The sequence below is a fragment of the Rissa tridactyla genome, chromosome 1, assembly GCF_028500815.1.
Source record: "Rissa tridactyla isolate bRisTri1 chromosome 1, bRisTri1.patW.cur.20221130, whole genome shotgun sequence".
NCBI classification, from domain to species: domain Eukaryota; kingdom Metazoa; phylum Chordata; class Aves; order Charadriiformes; family Laridae; genus Rissa; species Rissa tridactyla.
In genome coordinates this window covers 211,577,750-211,598,313 of record NC_071466.1, presented here as the reverse complement: position 1 = coordinate 211,598,313, position 20,564 = coordinate 211,577,750, and the positions used below count along the sequence as shown (strand labels likewise).

At 49.7% G+C, this 20,564-nt stretch overlaps 1 protein-coding gene across 5 annotated transcripts in view; it reads right to left on the bottom strand.

The window, feature by feature from the left end:
* FRMD4A (FERM domain containing 4A) overlaps positions 1 to 20,564 on the bottom strand; it is a 228,483-nt gene that overhangs the window by 3,821 nt on the left and 204,098 nt on the right. For 4 of the 5 annotated variants that reach the window (XM_054188941.1, XM_054188940.1, XM_054188943.1 and 1 more), the window contains 8 exons: positions 18,774 to 18,907; positions 15,291 to 15,413; positions 11,865 to 12,093; positions 10,598 to 10,654; positions 9,877 to 10,114; positions 9,285 to 9,449; positions 6,597 to 7,456; positions 3,953 to 4,049 (listed from right to left, as the gene is read on the bottom strand). In XM_054188941.1, the coding sequence (XP_054044916.1) occupies positions 3,953 to 4,049; positions 6,597 to 7,456; positions 9,285 to 9,449; positions 9,877 to 10,114; positions 10,598 to 10,654; positions 11,865 to 12,093; positions 15,291 to 15,413; positions 18,774 to 18,907 (1,903 nt within the window). Of the gene's footprint in view, positions 1 to 12; positions 2,135 to 3,952; positions 4,050 to 6,596; positions 7,457 to 9,284; positions 9,450 to 9,876; positions 10,115 to 10,597; positions 10,655 to 11,864; positions 12,094 to 15,290; positions 15,414 to 18,773; positions 18,908 to 20,564 lie in introns of those variants that run through there. The other variant, XM_054188944.1, reaches the window with a different exon arrangement.

Genomic DNA, 20,564 nt, shown 5'->3' with positions numbered 1-20,564 from the left:
TGCAGGAGAAAGGAAAATTCGTTAGGACGACGAGATCTCCTGGGAAGTTCAACATAAAACATCATCTTACGGGTGGGAAGGAAGGCAGGATATTCACAGACCCCCACTGGAGGTACCCCCAGCGCTGGCGTTTGGGGTGGGCTCAGCATGCAAGGCTCCACTTTGACCCAGTTTGCTCTTGCCCGGCAGTCCCATTCACCCCAGCAACCTGCCTGGTGCAAGGAGGCAGGAGAAATCTGAGCTCCAGCAGCCTCTCCACGGGCAGGGTGCCCTGAGTTTTGGACGACGCCGGAATGGCAACAGGCAGAAGTGCTGTGCTTTCAGCCTGCTGCCGGCGGGATGCACTGTAAGAGAGCGAAGCGCTGCTGGAGAGTGAGAGCTTGTGGCCGACCCCACTGGCCGTGTCCGTCCCAGCACACGTGGTGCCACACCTGCCTCTGCTTTCTCTGCGGCCTCTTCCCTCCCGGGGCACAGCAGCAGCGCTCTGCCTGGCCTAAAGGGCTCTGTCTTGCTTTCCTGCCCGGTAATAAGTTGGAGTAAAGAGGTTTCTTTAGTAGGATGCTCTCCAGGGAGCACGTCCGCAGAGCCCTCCTGGCCACAGACTGTAGTACCTACTGGGAACGCGGAAGGAGGAGGGTGGTGGTGCTTTCCTGTCGCACTGCTGCTCCGGGCAGAGGCTCGTGCATCACCTGGCAATCCCAGAGTTACACGGCTTTCCAGGGACGAGCTAGGAGGTGACTAGTGAGAGGGTGCCAGGTCCGATGTGGCTAGGACTGTGTTTTGTCACAGGTAGCCTAGTCCCCATCTTGTGGCACTGCTCGTGACGAGCTACTGCTTTTTTTTGCTGCACGGCTTTTTGTTTGCTTGCACAGAGCAGATGAGAATGTTTATGGGAATTTTCTTTGCTATTTATCTTAAAGCTCCGATGAGGGTCAGCTCCTGGCTCAGTCTGCCGAGCTCCTTCCCAGAGGAAAACCCCGAGATCAAAATCTTGTTGATATTTTGAAAAGTGACTGCTGTATCTGCATAGTAATATTCAGAATTGATGTCTCTCCTTCACACCGATTTTTAACCAACTTCCAGACTAGAGATTGTTTGGAGGCCAAAAGTGGGAGGTGCATTTTCTGTCTGTTTTAACTGTGAGTTCTCGCTCCTTCCTCGGCTCCCTCCCCGCCTCGCAGGACTGAGCTCACGCCTTCATGCAGCCTGGCAGTTCCTGCTTCCCCTGCCCTGTTTTCCACCTGGTTTCCCTGGGACCGCTGTCTGGGAGGAACCTGAGCAAGGGCATCACCGTCTGCATGTTAAAGAGCCTTTTGTTTCCCAGCTCTCTGCTGGAGTCCGGAGGTTTATGGGTTATCTCTATAAAGCTGGCCTTGAAATACTTGACAGATGCCAGCCGCGAATGGTTGTAGATTCAAATGAGAGCGTCAGACACCACGGCAGTTTAATTAAAATAGAAATACTCTGAGGGTTTTTTTGTTCCCGCCACCCTTCCCCCTCTTGTCTTCCCACAGGAACGGGGCCAGGATTGCTCCTCGCTCCACGACGCCTCGCTGCTGCTGCTGCTGAACAGCCTCTGCTCCACAGCTCTGCCCTGCCGAGGGAAGGTGGAGGAAGGGGTGCTGGGTGCCACGGCTGGAGCGCTGCCGGGAGCTCGGCCCAGCTCCCCCGAGGCCCCCGTTTTACCCGAGCTCATCTCCCCAGACCCTCCCCGCAGGACTTTTGCCCACGCTGCTTTGAAATGTCCCCAAGCCACAAATTTGTCCCTGCTGCCTGCTCTCTGTGCCCGTTCAACCTCCGCACGAACGCGGGGCGGGCTGGCCCCAAGTCCTCTTTCACAGGGGAATGCGCCACAGCTGCAAACTTGCTGAAAAGGCACAGAGAGGGCTTCGAGATGCTTTCAAGTTGTTCTTCCAAGAGCTGAAGGAAGCCTTGTTGCCAAATAAACAGGCCCCCAATTAAAAGGGCTGCTCCTGTGGGACAGCGGGATGCCAGTTATTCGCACTGTGTTCATGGACTGTAAGGCGGAAGGATGAAAGAACAAAACGTTCCCTTACTATACCTCTATTCATCAGTACTTTGGTGGGTTGGAGACTGAGACTCATCCATAGTGGGTGAGTTGTCTGTTGCTTCTCTGAACAAAGGAGAGCAAAAAAAGGAGGAAAGAGGAGAGAGGAAATGTTAAAGAAAAGAAGTGACACAGACATTGTTACGAGCTTATTAATCCAGTGGGGAAACAAGTTGATGAATCGTCTTTAGAAAAAAGTTAGTGACACAAAAACACGTTGGGGAGAACCATCCATCTTTTCAGTCGTGCTGGGAGGGCAGAGCCTGCTCCTGCGGTGGGGGAGTTTGTGCCGTGCATCTAATGGCAAAATTTATCTGCTCCTACTGTAATTTATCTGCTCCAACTGTATTTACACATACGCCTTGGGTCTTACGCTCGGGCATGAAATAAGTGCTGATTTGTCTCCAATTCTCTTTGCACTGGTTGTTGGTGCAGGGCCTAAGCTATAAATCTGGATAACTTGACTTTCCCCAGCTGAGAATTTGGCTTGACGCATTTTTGCTACGAGGGACAGGGCACAGGAGTTTTCTTGAATAGAAAAACAAAAAAAGTTGGGATTTTCCAAATGGATTTCTCAGCTGGCAGCTCACCAGTTTTACTTCTGGTCATCACAGAGATATTTAGAGGAATTAGGATTGGGATGGAGACTGAGACTAAGATTTGAGTCTAGACTCAAACCCTTAATACCGGCAATTTCAGTATACAGTAAAGAGCTACCACTCCGTCTATCTCACGATCCCTTGACTTCTTGTAAAATGGGACCAGGAAAATTCTCCTGTTCTAAAGCTGGAAGCGCATGCAAAGACCACCTCAGGCTGGATGTCAAATCTGTGAATTTAAAATCCAAGGTAGGCCTAAGGGGGTTGTGGTTATGGTTCTCCCCATCTCCATTTTAACGTGCAGTCACGGGCAGTGCTGGAGTAAAACCAGAGGTCAAACTTGGTCAGAGGTGACCAGAAGAAATTAAAGAGCATGAGATTTTCCAGTGGCTGCACAGTGAAATGTCTGCAAAGTTACCGGTCCCAATTCACAACTCGGGGGGATCATACCTGTTTTCCTACTCTAGGCCCTACAGTATTTTGAGGACCGCAGTCTGACACTTTCTAGCCGATCTCACCAAACTCCATTTAGATCCAAAAATGTGCAACGTGCTGAGTTAGATGGGATCTGGAAATGATCTTTATTTCATGTGGCAGGACAGAATTACATGAGGTTGCTGGAGAATGCTCATGGGAGCTTGCGAATGGCTTTTTGTTTACTCCTTGAACTCCCTGCCGCACAAAGAGGTGCCAAAGAACCCAATTACTATATTTACATGAGTAATGGCTACCTGCATGTAATGACTCACTCACGCTTTGGTGAAGCACATTTAGTTAGTGGTGGCTGAAAAAAGATGCACTTAATAGTCATTAAGAGACATATTGCTAGGGAAAACCTAGCAGAAAAATGCGGTTGCTGCACACACAAATATGGCAGACACCTAACCTTGCCTTTACAACAAAGATCTCCTTGGTCTGGACAGACAGCATGATGGTTGCTTAAAAAAAAAAAAAAAAAGATCAGCTATTTCGACATCTGAAAAATTGGAGGAAGGAGACTGAGCAGGAAGAACCTGCAAGGCTTCTTCCCCTGAGGATGCAGCACCGCTCGGAGCAGTGCTGCTGGGTGCAGATGGCACTGCCATGTCTTGGTCAGCCTAAACCAGAGCTCCACCGCTCCGAGAGCAAGGGTGGGAGGCTGGAAATGCTCTGCCTGGGTGCGGGCCATGGAGCACCTGGAAAATGTGCCCCATACCTGCGCTCTCCCTTTGCTTGTGTGCAGGGAGGTTTTTCTCCCCAGCGGAGACCGAGGTGAATTCTCTAACCCGAGCCCACGGACACTCACCCAGTCTGCCATGCGAGAATGTGGTGGGGACTGCCTGGCGGCGTGGCTGCTAGTTCACTCGACGGTGTTGAACTCCTCTGGCTGTGAGGTAAGGCAGCTGAAAAACAACCGGAGGGTGGAGAGAAAAATAAATGGTGAGCTGAGGGCGCAAAGGTCAGGGTGGTTCAGAAGCATCAGCTGGTGAGACCAGCAGAAACGTGTCCTGCTGTGAGTAAACACAGCCTGGGAGTCAGACCTCATCCTGTTCCTGGATGGCTGCGCCCGACCGCGGCATGGGAGCAGCCAGCCTGCTGCTGACGCTGCTGCATCACGGGCCGGATCCATTCTCAGCTCTGCAGGAATGCTTTGTTTCAGCCCAGCCTCCAGCTGAATAGAACAACCTGGACTCTCCTGAGCCTGCCTGGGAGACACCGCACCTCTCCCATCATGAAAGCCCATCGGTTTTGCTGCTGCCTGGGCTGGTAGGGCCTGGCTGCGCATCTCCACAGGACCTGAACTGGAGAAGCCCAGGTCATCAGGCTCAGCCTCCTGCTTCCAGGGGTGGTAGGAGATGCTCTGTGTCCCTAGGAGCCAGGGCTGGCAGTGGCAAGAGTCTGGCCAAGTACACTGCTTCAGGTGCAAAGGAGGAAGAAAACACTGAAGATTCAAAACCTAAAACTATTTTTCACTGTGCATCTGTAATAAACTGAAGTTGGGCTTTGCTGACCCTACTACGATGGAACCAGAAGGCGGCTTATCTTACTTGAATGAAGACAGAAGGAAGCTGAACTAAAAATGTACCATTGGCAGTGGTTCCTGGGGGAGTTTCCCCAATGAGGGTTTACCTAAGAAATCCAGCTGACTGATCTTTCCTCCTCCAAATTTAACACATGCCTAGAAGTATGATCCTCTTCGAAGGACAGCATGAAGTCCAATAGACCTATCGGCTAGGACTCATCAGCTAAAATGATGGATGTTTCTACCTGGCATCCCCTTCTGTGCTGTTAAACTCTTTAGCTGCTGCCAAAGGACACCTGAAGAGAAAAACAAATTTTAATCTGCTCCTTGGAGCCGATAGCCCCTGAGGTCAGTATCCTCCCACAACCGTAATTGGGAGCTGATTCTGAACGTAAAACCAATCTAGTCCGCCAACTGGTCAAGACAAGCTGTGATTGCTGAACACACTTACCACTGCGCTGCCCAGATATCGCATTTAAAGACCCAGCTGGGTGGGGAAATGGACTGATTGACAGCAGTTTTTACGTGGTCTCCCCCCATCCCCACCATTTTCCTTTCTAGATTACCTAAGTGAACTGGTATGGTTTCCAAAGCTAAGCAAGGCAAAACTTTCCAGTGTTCAAGCATTTTGTGTTGCTTGAAATGCCAATTAATCAAAGGAGGAAAACCAAATTTTTCATATGGAGACACAGAGCAGTTCCAGCAGTTACCTGATTGTGTCTTGGTCCACTTACTTGATTGTGTCTTGGTCCACATCTGGGCCTCCTATGAGCGCTGGCATCACTCATAAATCAGCCTCTTCTCAGGCAGATGTCAGCGGCCCATGAGGAGCCCGGTGTTAAATCGCCTCTCCGACTCCACGCTGGAGTCGACAGCGAGTACAAAGCCCCACTGGTGTCAGCGTGGTGGCCACTGTGGACCAGGCACGATGCTGGGATGCCAGAAGACCAACAGCCAGCACGGGTGGACGATGCACTGGTCTGCTCAGGGAGGTTGTGGGGGCCTGCAGCAAGTGAGGCCGGAGTAATGGTGTTACCCAGGCCAAGGCTGAGGCATGTGGAAGGGTGAGGATGGGCACAGTGCGAGCTCTGATTAACCAGCAATCCCATCCACACAGGGCTGGATTCAGGTTTTTAGCAAGTCCTTGATCTATCCAAACTGGCTGGGCCAGCGGTGACTGATGGCCAGTAAATATTTAACCTTGGACTGTTCCATAACACAGAGCGGCCTCCTCAGTTTAACGAATTTGACTGTTTTCTTACCATTTAATATTAACAGCACAGAAGAGTGCAAAGCTCTGTACATGACACAGAGGCATAACACCGCACAAACTTAAGCGCTCTGAATTTCAGGATATTATCAGCACAGCTACTGGCGCTGCATGGGAAACCCAAGTCTCGGCAGTACACAAAGATGTCATCACTCAAACATTTTCACAGGGGGGTGGAGGGGCTGGGATGCTCCCCACTTAACCTTTCTCATGCTTTTGGTGTTTCACCGAGGACATGCATTCTCCTAGTCTGTGCTGAGCCCCTGCTTGCTTCGAGCCTCCCCTTGCTGTGACTACTGAGAGTGACCCCCTCGCACTGTGAAGCAGCTTCTTCACATTCAGTCCCTCCTGCCATCACCCAAACCCCACTGAACCCTGAGGAAAGACCTGGCAACAACAGGGCTTCGGTCCCTCCCTGTCTTTTGAGCCCATCATTGCAAAGTGATGATTTCCATGGAAAATTCTCACTCAATGAGTGCCTTGGAGGAGGCTTGGCACCCCGTGTTATGCCTACAGGCTTGGTGAGGAGCATGTGAAGGCCAGATAACGTGCTACGGTCTGGCATTGCTTTTCAGACGGAGGTTAACGCCTGGCATGAATCCGGGCTGCATAAAGCCCCTATCCCTCCCGCCCCTTTGCCCGGGGCCTGGCTCTCACCTGATGTTGCTTTACACATCTGAGGCATTCTCGTGACCCGGCTGTGCGCCACAAAGGTGCTTTGCGAAGATGTGCTGTACTGGGAGCTGCTGTCCGAGGAAGTGGAGCTCGTGTGCGAGAGGCGGCTGTGCTCCTTGTGGGAGGCCGTGGACCGCTGGTACCAGAGCCGCAGCTCGTCCGACACGGCAGTCCTACCCGAGCCTTTCTCATGGCCCTCCCTGCCCAGAGATGGAGTCCTTATGATTTGGGAGCGGGAGGGGGTGAGCCTGACGGAGTCCACTTCATCCCCATGCCAGTTCTCCTTAAACATCCCCCCCGCTGTGTAGGAGTTGGAGGTTTTGAATTGTGCTTTCACGCTGTAGTGTCCCTCCTGGTCATTCTCCAGGCTCCGCACCACCACGGGTGTGGAGCTGCCCTCGATGTACAGGGGATACTCTTTGATCCTGTACTGGGAGGAGGGTTGGCTCTGGCTATGCAGGTAGACGCGGTGATGTCCCGTCCCGTTCCTCGCAGCCAGGTTGGGCATGCTCCCTGAATTGGAAGAGACCAGGTTGCCCGCCGATTTGTGCCTTTGCCTCTGCCGCTCTCTGGCTTTCGACGGGGAGTCCTCTGCCAGGGTGGAGTAGTTGGGGTTCATCTGAGCAGGGTAGTAGTGCTCAGAGCTGGAATGGCTGGTGCAGGAAGAGCAGTCGTCCATGGGGTCAGAGCCGTTACTGCTACGAGTCCTTGGGGTGTAGAAATCGGGGCTCCCTGTCTCATTTTCTGAGCCGAGGAGCTTGCCTTGCGACTCCAAACTGGAGCTCCGGTGTCTAAAGTGCTGAGCTAAGCTGTGCAGTCTGGTTGGGCTGATGTCTACCGACCTGCAGGTACCAGGGAAAAAAAATCCAAACTCGTAAGTCTACAGGACGAAGCACTCGCCATCCCCTTTTGCATACAAGGCCAGCTTCACAAGCAAGTGGCTATAAGGGCACTGAAAACCTGGACTCCTCCAGCACTGCATGGAGCTTCTGCCTGCAAAGCAACCTGCTTCCCTGCTGCAGGGTTTGGGGTGATTAGGTCCTATTCCTCTTCCTCTCCACTCTCCTTGGGGGTAGCATTCAGTCTGCAGCACCACGTGGGACATAAACCCTTGCCCAGCCTGATTCCTCTGTGGCTTGCCACCCCGGGAAAGACCCAGTCTGAAGGGCAAAACCTGGGGACCTCAAGCCCCGGCTTTGCTTGTGTGGCCCCACGGCAGAGCTGTTTGGATCAGCACCATCCCTGTGCTACCATGTTCACCTCGCTCCAGCTCTGCAAATCCCAAGACCTGAAGCTCAGAGGTGGTGGGATCCCCTTGGAAGTGGCCTGTGAATGCTCTGCACAGGTACAATCCATCCGCTGTAAGAGAGATGGACAGATGGACTGCCCATACGTAGCCCAGAATGCACCGATTTGTCCATTGGCCTTTGAAAAAGTCACCTCTGTGAAGCAGCTAGGTTTTACCAGGGCCTAGCCGTGGGTAGCACGTGTAAGACTGTCAGTAGGTGACAGTGCTTCAGGCAACCACCCCGAATTGCTAGTTTACAAGGCTCGATTCACAGCCAAGTCTGGGTGGTCTCTATTCACCCTGGCTGTTTGGAGAGCTTCAGCCATCTGTTCAAGGAGCCAGAACACCCTGCCATGAGTCACCCACCCGCATGAGGAATGGCTAAGGCCAGGGCGTGCAGCTCATGAATGAGCTACAGACTGAGCAATGGTTGTTTCAAACACCCAAATGGCCCCTACATGGTCAAGGCCACTTCTCAAGCCCTGTGCCAGGCTCATTTCTCACACAGCTTCGCTCCAGTGTTAACAAATTTTGTACTCTTGAAAGGTACTGCCAGCCAAAAACTTGTAACAAACAACCCAGGGCCTTAATACCTTTTATCGTCTCTGCCTGAGTTGGATGTGTTGGCATGACTCTTGATTTATGCCAAGCTAAATGATGTTACCATTAGCCCTTAGCGCAGGATACCTAACAGCACACAGCTTTGGCTCAGCTCTGCTTCCCGCCGTGTCCACGGAGTTTGCCACGAGAGCAGAACAGCAACGAAGCTGAACAGTTTGTAGAAATCCTGCTGAAAATTGGAGTCAAATTGGGCCGCACACATCAAATCCTCTCCCTTACGCACTTCAGCTCTTTCCTCTGTCAACCCTGGGCTTATTCCACTGCCACCTGGATCCTTGGATGGATTGCTTTATGGAGGCTTTCTCTACACTTAAGATCACACACGTGCAAACATTTTATCTGTGAGAGAGACTTAACACTACCCAACATTTTGTACCAGACAAGAAACAACACCTTCTCTCCAGCTGGATCCATGGAGGAATTTACTGCAGAATTTAGCAGTGGCACCACATCCCTTTTAAAAGTGGCGTGGGGTTTGTAGTGCCTATAAACAGTCCCCGAGATGAAAGGTCCCAGCAGAAGAAAAACTTGATTACTTTGAGGGAGAGATAAGGGGCAGGATCACGTTTATCTGAAGTGATTTCAGGATCTCAGTTCAGGATAGACTTCCTACTGGTAACAGTACACGAGCCTCTAATTTGAATAGCACTGGTTTGTGTCCTTTCCCAAACTGGGAATTAATTCATATCCTGGGGCAAAGCTAACGCAGAGAATATTTATTACAGGGTAAGCAAGGTGAGGCCGGAGCTGGGAAGACTTACCGCGTGGAGTGGACGTAGTGCGGACTGCGTACCCGTAGATCCGGTGTCGACGGCATGCTGGACTGGGAGTTCCAGTGGGGAAGGCTCCGGATGGGGCTGTTCTGCAGCGAGCTGCTCCCTCCTGCCTCAGCACAGCTCCCGGTGCTGGGGAACCGCTTGTGACTGCTGCAGAACAAACATCCTGCTTCAGTTCCTGGGCAGGAATTTGGGGAAGGGGCTCCCACGCCTCTTTCCAGATCTCAGGCATGTGCCTGTGATCTTGCAGGGGTGAGTGGGAGTTGGGTCAGCTGCTGCTCTGAGCTGCGTCCCAGAGCTTGTGCTTCTGCAGTAGCTGGAGGTCAAGGCCAAGCCCTGTCAAAGCCCCCAGATGATTCACCATCCTTCCTTTCTAAGCGTTTTTCAAAAATAACATTGAGATACTAAGCAGCAGGCACGTGGCTGCAGCCTATTTTTATGACGTGCCTATTGGCCAAAACACCTAAAAGTTTCCTTTTGGTAAGGGATGGCTTTGTTACTTTTGAAAGGGCTCACACCTGTCCCTCCAGAAAGCGGAGGATACCGCTGTGATGGAGCTTCGAGATAGCTGGCTTACCTGGAATGACTGTGTGAGGAGCGTTTCTTGACCTTCTCATAGGGTTCATCCAAGGAGGACTCGCTCCACATCTTGGGTTTGATGGGGGACTTGTCATAGTCATTGCGGTGGTAATGCATTTGGCGGAGACCTTCCAGCGACTGCGGAGGAGGAGGCCTGTTGTGCAAGGGTGGCCGGGGAGGGAGTCCTTTGTGTGGGGACTGGAGAGGGGATATTGTGCTGGTGACCTGAGAATCCTCTGTGAAGAGAAGATGGGAGAGAGGTGATGGCTGTGTGATACTTCCAATGGCCGCATAATCCTGGGGGACACCATCACACCTCCAGAGCCTGCTTCCTTACCCTGCTTCCCCTGGTTGCGTTCAGGAGCAACCTGAAGACCCAACTTTCAGAAATGCGCCAGCTGACATTCCCATTTTGGGAGGGAACAGCCAGCAAGAGTGTGTGATGCATTAAACAATTGAAACCTTAAGAGAAAATGAGGAGGCATTTTGGGACTGTCTTTTGAAAGAATTCAGAGCAGTAACCATGGCAATGCTCACTGCTCCAGGTTTGGTGTCTGACTAGAAGGTGGAGTCAAGGGAAACCAAGGTTTTTTTGGTACAGAGGTGTTTGAGTGGATTATTACACAGAGCAGTTCCTGCATTTTGAGTGTCAATCAGGAGTTCACACATCCCTCCCTGTTTCCTTACTGCCCTCCAGAACATACAAGCAGTCAACATACCATCCTCGAGAACAAGGGCATCCGAGAGGGAGCTGTCTTCACTGGCAATGTTTCCTTCTGAGGGGAAGAAAATAAAAAGATGGTCAGATGGTCTGAGAATCGCAGTGACTGAGTGCTGAACTGCACCGTGACCTTTGTCCACTGAGTCTTAGTCTTAAGCAGTCACCCACGTCTTCCTCCTCACATAGCTGAGAGACAAGATTCCTACAAACAACTGACTCAGCCCACTCTCGGTCTCGGAGGGCAGAGCTGCGGGCCGGGTCTCTCACTAGCAGGCTGCCTTTCTAGGATCTGCTAACTCTTTTCAATTAATGGGGATTAAGACTGAGTCACAACAGAGAGCTGAGATCCCTAGAGGATGCAAAATGGCACGGTGCCATTAGCGAGATTTATATCTCGAGCCTTAAGGACTTTGGGTTTGATCTCTTGCCTTCTTAAAATGATCATCCTGCTGCTAACTAAAGGCCCACACATGGTACCAGTTCTGTGCAATTCAGGGAAATGCTTTCTGAGCATCCTCTGTAGCAGCAGGAGAAGCTCTTATGTCCTTAGTGTGCACACATCTGAGCTGCCTCCCCCGTCCCATGTCCTCATGGCTGGCTGTTATCCCTGACTGCGGTGCGACTTGGTACCCAGGTCACAAATACAGCAGCTCTAATCTCAGTTCCTGCTACAAAGGCACAGAGAAAAGCTCTGCAAGTCAAAGGGAAAGGGTAAAATCAGCAAGGGAGAAAGAACCATAGCAGAAAGTTAATGGATTTCATGAAAAACCAATCAACAACCCAGTAAACCATAAAGCGCTCTGAGAATTACATTGTAAAAAAAAGAAAAGGAAAAAAAGCATTTGAACACAGCAATGACACTGCTACCACTTTGATTTTACAGATGCCTTTCAGCTAGAGAGTTCACCCCAATCTGCTAACATTAATTACATTTGTACAGCACCACTCCGGAGGAGACGGTAACGGAGCGATTTTATAGGTGAACAAAGGAGTCACAGTCTGCTTTCCTGACATGCTTATAATCTACAGCGTGACACTGCTGCTTGTGCTGTGAACCAGCACACCCCTAATGCACGGCACGCAGCCCGGACACCCATCTGACAGCATGGGAGAGGACAGCCCAACCACCAGCACCCGTGGAGTCTTCCAGACAGGAGAGGGAGGAGGAGGGAGGGGAAATCTGTGCCTCAAGCCACGAGTTCAAGGCAAGAATTTTGCTCCCTGGCCTCCACAGACCCTTCAGCAATGCCGTGGGCCCCGCTTACCATCTATGATCAGGGAGGCTCTCTGGGTTGGCTTCTTTCCAGATTTGATGCGATACTCATTGATGGCGTTTTCGATCTCCTGCAGTTTCTTCAGTGCGTTCAGGTAGGATGTCTTCCGCTGTTTCTTCAGCTTTTTGCTGACATTTGGGTCGCTCGCAAGGCGCCGGGCAGCCTCTGTGATCTGGGACTGAATGGCAAACTCCCTCTCCAGGCGCTCCAGCTCTGCCTCCTGGGAAAAGGCAAATGGATTCTGGCTACCACCAAACTCTCCCGGCCCAGCTATGGGGCAGCTCCCACAGAACCTGGCCAGTGGCCTCCAACCAAGGCTCTCTATCAGCAAAGCATCCACGATCATGCTGCCCCCCTCATATCAGGGCCTCCCTGAGCACATCCATCTCACCTTCATCTGCTCACACGAGTGCCTGGGTGCTGGTGGCGATGGTAGGGATGACCTACACGAGGAGGACATGTGTGCTCCAGTCCTAACCCCCCTGTGCTGTTTGGCTTTTTATGCAGTTCAACATGGCCTAGTTCAACGGTGCCCCACTGCTGACATGTTCATCCTTTTCCACCCATCTATGGGTAACACCTGCCTCCCACCCGCTCCTTCTCCTTGTTTCCTATCTCCATATTTGAGCCCCATTTGATATCAGTGCTACGCATTGATGCAAAGCTATAGCTTTAACCTTCTTGACAGGTTTGCTTGGCACGGCACCCACCAAACGCTTTGGGGTAAAAACGCCAAAGATGGCTTAATTCCTCCCTGGTGTGTAGCTGTCAAAATCCAGGGGAGAGTATGAGATGAAGTAATTATGGGCTGCTGCAACTGATTGCACCAGAAAATTGCCTCCTCGAGTTACAAGCCAGGCGGGTGATTTCAGAGTGAGCGGTGTATAACAGCAAGCTTTCTGTGCACCAGAAAGGACTAGTGTCTCCAACACTAGCCCTTGCAGAGTCTCAGCAGAGTTTTTAACTGCAACCAGGTGTACCCTGGAAGCTACCTACTGATTTTTAGTTATCCTCCAAAGTCAAGAGATTTATGCCAATTTATGCCAACGCAGAAGCTGATATAGAGCTTCCTGGTCTGAACCAGGAGCCCAGGCTGTGAGCTTCAAAGGTACTTGCTAATCTGCAATGGATCTGGCTACCTTCCTCAGCTTGATGGAGTTTTTGGTGTTTATCTGCTAGAAAGGGGAACACAGTACACTGCAAATTAGGGAAAAAAATGCCAAGCTTTTTTACTTCTAGTGAATGGTGGTAGTTCACATCACAAGCACTGACAGCCACGTATTCACGGAGATCCCCGTTATGCAAATTCAAATTCTTTCTCTTCGTTTAGCAGCAGTGCATGCTGCAAGAGCTGATGCTGTGGGAATTAATCAGACTGAAGTTTTTATTCTGGGCTTCCGGCTTAAAAAAATCCCTTTGCTGTCAGTGGTGAAGCAGCATTGCCTTAAATCTATAATTATAATTTCCCTCACTTTACTGAACACTGAACCCACCCCTCCCATCTTTTTAACAGATCACTTTTTGCTTTGAAGAGTTTATAAGCTCTATCAGCGCCAAACTTATTAAAAGTGAATTTGACGCCATGAAGTTTTAAGGCCTGGAACCTGGTTTACCGCCTTCCGGCACGGTCCTTCCCAGAGTCAGGAATTACAGACCACGTAGCTGCGATTACCAAAAAATACAATAGGACCCTTCCCTGCGAGTCTTGCTCTGACAAGGCTCTTACTAAAGGTACAGAGTTTGATGTGAGCTGCCATTTCAGACCTTCACAGATTCAGTTCTAAATCATTCAGTATATCTTAGAAAAAACATACTCATTTTCCTTCTGGCCATAACTGTCTATTTTCTTCCACTGAGGCCACTATAAATAAGGCCTCAGAAAATGAGGGCTATCATCTGCCTTCAGATAGAAGTGCCTTGCTCCCGGTCCTTGTCACAGTTGGTAATATCAGTCTTGGATTTACGTGACTGAGGGAGTATTTCACCTTTGGTTTTAAATTGAGTTTCTAGTGTCTGCACTTGCTGAAAAGCGCATGAAAATCATTGCTGGCCCCTCTAAATGCTCTCAAACTGGCAGCCAAATAAACACAGCTCAACATCATTCTTCGAGAACAGAAATTTATGGTTTTCAACACAGACTTAAACTTCGACAGATGAAAAGGGAGGTAGAGAAAAGCTGAGTCAGCGTGTTTGGATTGCTGGTGCCAAAAGGCAGAGTGCCTGCAACAGGGAGGAGCTGCTTTACCTTCACGCTCTCCCCACCTAACCCTGCCACCGGAATATGGAGATTGCTCACCCGCTGGCTCCAAAAGCTGCCTTGTAGCAGTAAGATCTGGGGAAGCTGGAGATCAGGTTATAACTGAGCAGCCAACAGACTGCAGGGGTTTTAGGAGTAACTCAGCTAAGCCGTGCTTCCCTTTGAAAAGCTTAATTAAATGTGCTAGTTCATGAATATTTGACTTCGGTGGAATTCCTCTCCCAGGCTCCATTGAGAAGAGAACTAAAGAGCTCCAGCTGTTTATTTTTTCAGCAGAAGGAAAATGCCAACAAAACGACAAACAGTTAATTCCTGGCTGAACCAAGCCTCAAACCGCACAGTCACACCAGCTTCAGTCTCTCCTCTTACAAAAATAAAAAGGAAACTCAAGCCTGGAATATACACAAGTGTCTTGAGACAAATGCGTCTCTGCAGACAATAGCTTTTCTGTGAATCCGGTCCCGCCTTACAGCTGCTGCAGGCCTGTTTTCACAGCCACGGTTCAGGGCACTGACCCAGCACATTATGGGAGCAAGGGAAGAGAACAAACACTCCCTGGCAAACTTAGAAAAACATAATTCCAGCTCCCCATAGGTAGGGACGAAGGCTCTTTTGTTAAGGACTGGGGAGCAAAATGCTTTCATCTTGCTATTGCAAGGCTAAGACGGATGAGTGTGATGCTTTTCTCCCCGTTAGGGGAGAATTCGGATTGTTCCTGATTGTTCGGATTTGTTCAGTAGCAATTCGGATTGCTACTGAAGCAGAAAGCAAGTGGCTGTTTGCAATAACACCACAGGGCAGCAGCAGGGCTCACGTGGCTCAAGGGGCTCCTGATGTGCTCCCTACTCACACAAGTCACTGCACTTGGTCACCAGAGCGCTTGGACTGTCGTGGTCCAGTTGGTCACCCAAGCTCCTTCTGTTACCTCTAGCAAAGCCAGGGCTGAACCCTGAGGGTTTAACCTTTCCTCTGAGTCTGAACTAAGGGCGCCAACTCTCTCGCTGCTTCCCCGTTCTGATGGATGTTAAAAAAAAGACTTTGTGACCAACTACAGTCATTTAAAGTAAAAATGACTGTAGGACTGATGGTTCCTGTGTGATGCACGCTGGATGTCTTAGAGACCTGAGGTGGGGACACAGCGCTGGAAGGCAGAGCCTCACCTCTCCCTTGGGCAGGATTTTCTGCTCATCCAGTTTAAAGGCAGTTCCTATTCTTCTCCTTACAATAGGCGGCTCCTCCCCAGGGTCTAGGGGGTATTCACGTGGCAGCTTTCCTGTGAGCTCCTGTAAGCAGAAAATGCTGTTAGTGATCCGGGAAATCCTACAGCAGCGCAAAGCACAACACCGCTCTTGAACTGCGACCGTAAAACGACAGTGTTTCATTAACACCATATCCAGTTCAGCCGGCTGATAAACACAGGAGAGCACCCAGCCCTGCAAACCCGTCCCAGGATCTAACACCGAGGGTGGGGAGCTTTTCTTTAGCCTTGTGCATGAATACGGATTTTTGTGGCCTGCCCAGGGTAGGTCTGTAGGTGGTGCCCATCCCTAGGGCGTTGGGGCCTGAGGCTGAACAGACTGCAGCACGCATGCTTTCATCGCTGCTGCGGGGTGAGCGGGAAAGAAGAGGTTTTATCTGCTGTGCTACTTCTGAGAGGGGGGGTGAGCAGATCCGAGAGCCTTCCTGCAGGATGCAGGTCTGCTGAGTCAGAAAGCCCCACTGGCAACAGCCGTGCAGGTTATGACCCGCACAGAAAAACATTCCCACCTGATTCATGATGTGTCTGAGAGGAATGCAGTGAAAATGGTCACTAAAAGCCGTGCCTGGTACCTCGTTACCTGTCTGATAACAGTTCATGTATCAGAACCCCTTCCAAACCCCAGTGATGTCATGAACAGCTTCGGAGCAATATTAGACGAGGCTTTGTCAGAATAATGGGGCTATTTGCAAAGACTTAGTCAAAATCCGAAGCAAACCCCACAGAACGGAGGAATATCTGGAACACAGGAAACAGCGAGCGCCACTACTGATGTTAATGCTGTGGGTTTTTTCCTCTGGACTACACAATACAGCCACACATATCTGAATTGAAGGCATTCAAATGCCTACAGAAAAAGGCACTATGAGCACAGCCCAACTCCTTGTACTCAGAAGTCTCCCCACGAAGGACAAAAGGCTTTTGTGTTCTTTAGCATCAGCCTTGAGAGGATTCAGCTGGCAGAGTAACCTAAATCATCTGAATCCCAAAGAACAGCAGCTGACCTTAATGGGAGCGCGCAGCTCGGGCCCCTGCCTGCCCTGGCCTCTCCCCCGCTCCCTAATGGGGTTTTTCTTTCTGCTCTTTTCAGGTCACTAGGAAACAAGGACCTGGCCTTTTCAAATCTTTCCTTTAAGCAGTTCCCAGCAAAATGGGTTCTGCAGCACAGCTCTGTGCTGACGTGCACAGCCCCCCTTTGCGAGAGGCACTGCTGCAATGTCTCACGAGTCCCATTCCGTGTTGTCCCTCCAGCCCCGTGGGGTTATTTCAGCTTTTCTTCTGCAATGCATTCCTTCTAGTGTGATGTGGCTCTAAGCACTGCATGCAGACACAGACTCCTGTATCCTTTCCCGAGGGAAACGAGGGTATTTTCTTTATTATTCCGTAATTTAATATGAAGCAGGGTGGTGGGGAAAGAGTTAATATCATCTGTAAAATGCCCAAGATTGGAGTAGAACAAAATTAATGTGTGCTACCATGCTGCTTCCATAAGCTGAAAAGTATTCACAGGCACAGTCCTGAAATGTAATCTAAATTAATAAGTAACTGGAGTAGTGATGGCCTGAAGTAACCTGATGCCACTGTTGTGAATGGCTCTGGCCATGCTTATTTGATTATGTCCCCACTTTTAACCCTTTTTTATCTCCTGGTTTGCCTTCACCTTCTGTTTTGACTATTCCCATGCCAAAGCAGAAAGGACGAAGGGCAGCCTGAGAGGAAATACTTCCAACTGGAGGTTGCTGATGGATGAGCTGTAGGGTTGCAACATGGGCTCAGATTCCAAGTGTCCATCAACTGCCTCTCTCGGATCATCTACAGAAAGCACGAACACTTTCTACCAGCTCTTAAGGTGTTGACAGATGGACTTGGCCAGCCTTGCGGCAGCACGTTAAGGAGATATTGCTCCCTACTACTGGCTCCATGCCACAGCAGGAGCTTTTGCCTGCATCCCAGTTGCTCGTGCAGTGCCTGAGGCTGCACTGCAGACGGGGCTGGAGTTAAAGCGAAGGCACTGGGCTGTGAGCTCCTGCAACTGTGGCACAGGCACATCTTCCTCTGCATGCGTGCTGCTGCAGGGCATTAGTCATAGGCAGTCAGGCAGTGTTAGCTTACGGCTGGTAAATTCCTCCAGGGCAAGTAGAGCGCTCCAGACCTTCTCCATCAGCCCTGGAAGAGCTTGTGACTGCTTCCTGCAGATGATCTCAACTCTGTGTTCGATGGACTTACGAGATCTGGTCCTGTGACCTTTATCAGCACAAGTCATTTGAGGAAGTCAACCAGGACTTCCCAGGTGGGAAAGGATTGCTTGTGTGGAGTAAAGGATGAGCACCGGTGCAGCAGAGATTTCTGCTGACTTTCTTTGTTAAGAGGTATTTTCCACAATTTATACTTGTTGGCATTAAAACTATAGACGAATTGAAACAAAGTGCAATGACAGCTGAATCAGTGACCTATTTCCCCTATTTTTGTCAAAGGCGAGATACACATCAAATATTACACAACAATTGCAAGATCTCCCACTGTCCGTAGCCTGCTTCCTGTTGCGTTACACATCACGATTTGTTGTTAAATTCAGATTTTCAGGCCTGGTAAGCAAAGGAGGATTGCTGAATGACCCAGGTGTACGCTGCTGCTAACCTCCACACACATCTGCAGCAGGGTTGTGATTTCCCCAACCATTAAACTGATCTCTAAACTGGCCTCCTGTGTACCCCAAGAATGAACAGGCAGGTGAGTGAGTAGGTTATAAGATGAGTTCCTGAGCTGTCCTGCATGTCCTGGGATGGCCACAATGGTTTCTCTTCACAAGGTCTGCCACCACACTGCCATTGCTCTCCAGCAGTACTAGACCTTACTGGATGAAGGGAGACTACATGGAGCAGATGAGACCTTATGTGCTGTATGTAAGAATGTGCTGGGGGAAGAACAGGACGTAAGATCAGGCCTGCTCCAAGAAAAAAAGTGTATCGGCCTGGGGTTTTTTTTGCTAATGAAGTCAAAAGCATTTGAGAGGTGATTACCTGTATACAGGACAGCCTTTGTATGCCGTCTAGGTAGGCGCATATTCCCACCAAAGACAATAAGAAGCCTGGCTGAATGCTTCATAAACACAATTTCAAACAGCAGACAGGGATGCTGTGCACGCTCCTAGCCCCAAACCAACTGGGTACCAAGCTGACATGGAGTCCCCTTCTCTGAGGGGGAAATGTCCTGTGACATTGCAATCTGGAGCTGGACCTTCCTGAGGTCTTTATACAATGGGCGTTGCAAGAGGTGACTATGGAAGGAATTTCTTCTCCTGACTCCACACCACCTCCAAACACGGAGCACGCTATAACAATGCAAGCAATAAAGTGTTAGGGGTTATAAAATGTCCATTGCTTACCGCTTCTCGGAGACACAGTTTCTTTAGTTCTTCCAAGCGTTGGCGCAGTGTCTCTTCCAAAGCTTCTTGCCTGGATTTCAGTGCAGCCAGCATGTCTTTCTTGGCAGACTGAGAACTATCTGACTCTTGGGAACCTATCAATAAACAATGATTTCACTAGGCCAGCTGACAGCAGAATACACATCTGGAGTGCTTGTAATTTTACCAAAGCCTGGATGCAGTCCTTCCAAAAAGAAATGAGACTATGACATGAAGCAGGTGTTACCCAGTCATGTTTGTTTACGGCAAATTTTTAATGTTTAAGCTAACAGACAGAGATTGGACAGTGGGGCACACAAAGACATTTGCAATCATTATCCAGAAAAATAAAAGCAACAAAATTATTCATGTAAAGATCCTAGGAAAAAAAAAGACATACCATTCCCATGAAAGTTCCCAATGGCAAATAACAGTACAGTTTGCAAAGCCCTGGGGATGCATTTTTGGGAAATTAAGCCTAGGAGAAACCATTTGACAATACAGCCGACTTCTTAAGAACTGCAATTATCCTAGTAGCAAACATTTAATTCAATCCACTTACAGTGCCTATTTTATGAAAAACTGTAATGGAACAAAATTACCTAGCAAGATTCCTGTAAAACACACCAAAACAACAGTAACTCATAGGTCCTTCTGGGATAGTAGCTGTTTCTTGTGAAGACGTAGGTCAAAATATTTAAATTGGATGTCCAAATGGGTTGACTTTTCAAGTGGGAATTACCCCACAACTTCCACTGAAGTAAGTCCGTGCATTAAGTCAGACTTTGCTTCTCAGATGTCATGACAGGATTTCTAACTTCAGCTCTTTAGGGGACCTTATCAATGGTGTTCCTGATTTTATTTTGGTTTGGGATGGTGCATCAATTGCTATCCAAGATCTAGCATCTCAAAGAGGGGTCAACTTTGGTTACACACATTTTTGGGTCCCCAACTTGAGCAGCTGATTTTTCAGGATGTGCTTAGTATTCGCCCTCATTAATGCACCTCTAGGCTCAGGGATGAGTCTATAATGAAGTCACTACTTTGCTCTGATTCCCTTGTTTGCGTAAACCGAGTGCATCCTTTCATCACAGAGTATAAAGGTTATGGTGGTACTATGAGGTGAAAAGCAAGCTCAAGAAGGGGCAAACGCCATCTCCACATGCTTTTCATTCATATCACTGTCTCTTGTTCAGATACAGCTGTGGTTCAAAGCATCCACCTCAGGTTTACAGAAAGCTGAGTTCTAGTATCTGTGGTGGATTCAGCGGTAGCATCCCATGTCTGTCCACAGACACCACTGAGAACCACAGCGCCACACACGCTAAAGCTCTGCCCCACACACAGCTCTAGAGCTCAGCCTAAGTCTGTATCTGATCCCTTTTTAATAAACTCCATAGTGGGTCTTGAGCCAGCTGAACGGGCAGGGCTGTTGTGGCTCAGGGGTGCTGTTGCCTCAACAGAAGTGTCCAGGTGATCTAAGGCAGCTGAGATGTCTTCCACGGGGTGGCAGATATGACACAAGACCCTGCGAGACCCACACTCTTTTGGACTGGCAACGGGATTCTTTAATTCACTTAAACTGGAACCAGCTGCAATCCACCAGCTGGATTATGCCCAGTGCTTTGTAGGGGCTTCTTGGGGGGTATTTAGTTCACTGTAGGTTTACACCTGCCGAGAAGCCTTTGACTCAGCAATGCTTTCAAGGGGGCTCCTCCTACTTCACAGTGGTTCCTCAGTGGTCTTAGCATCCACTGTCCTAGGGTGACTCTG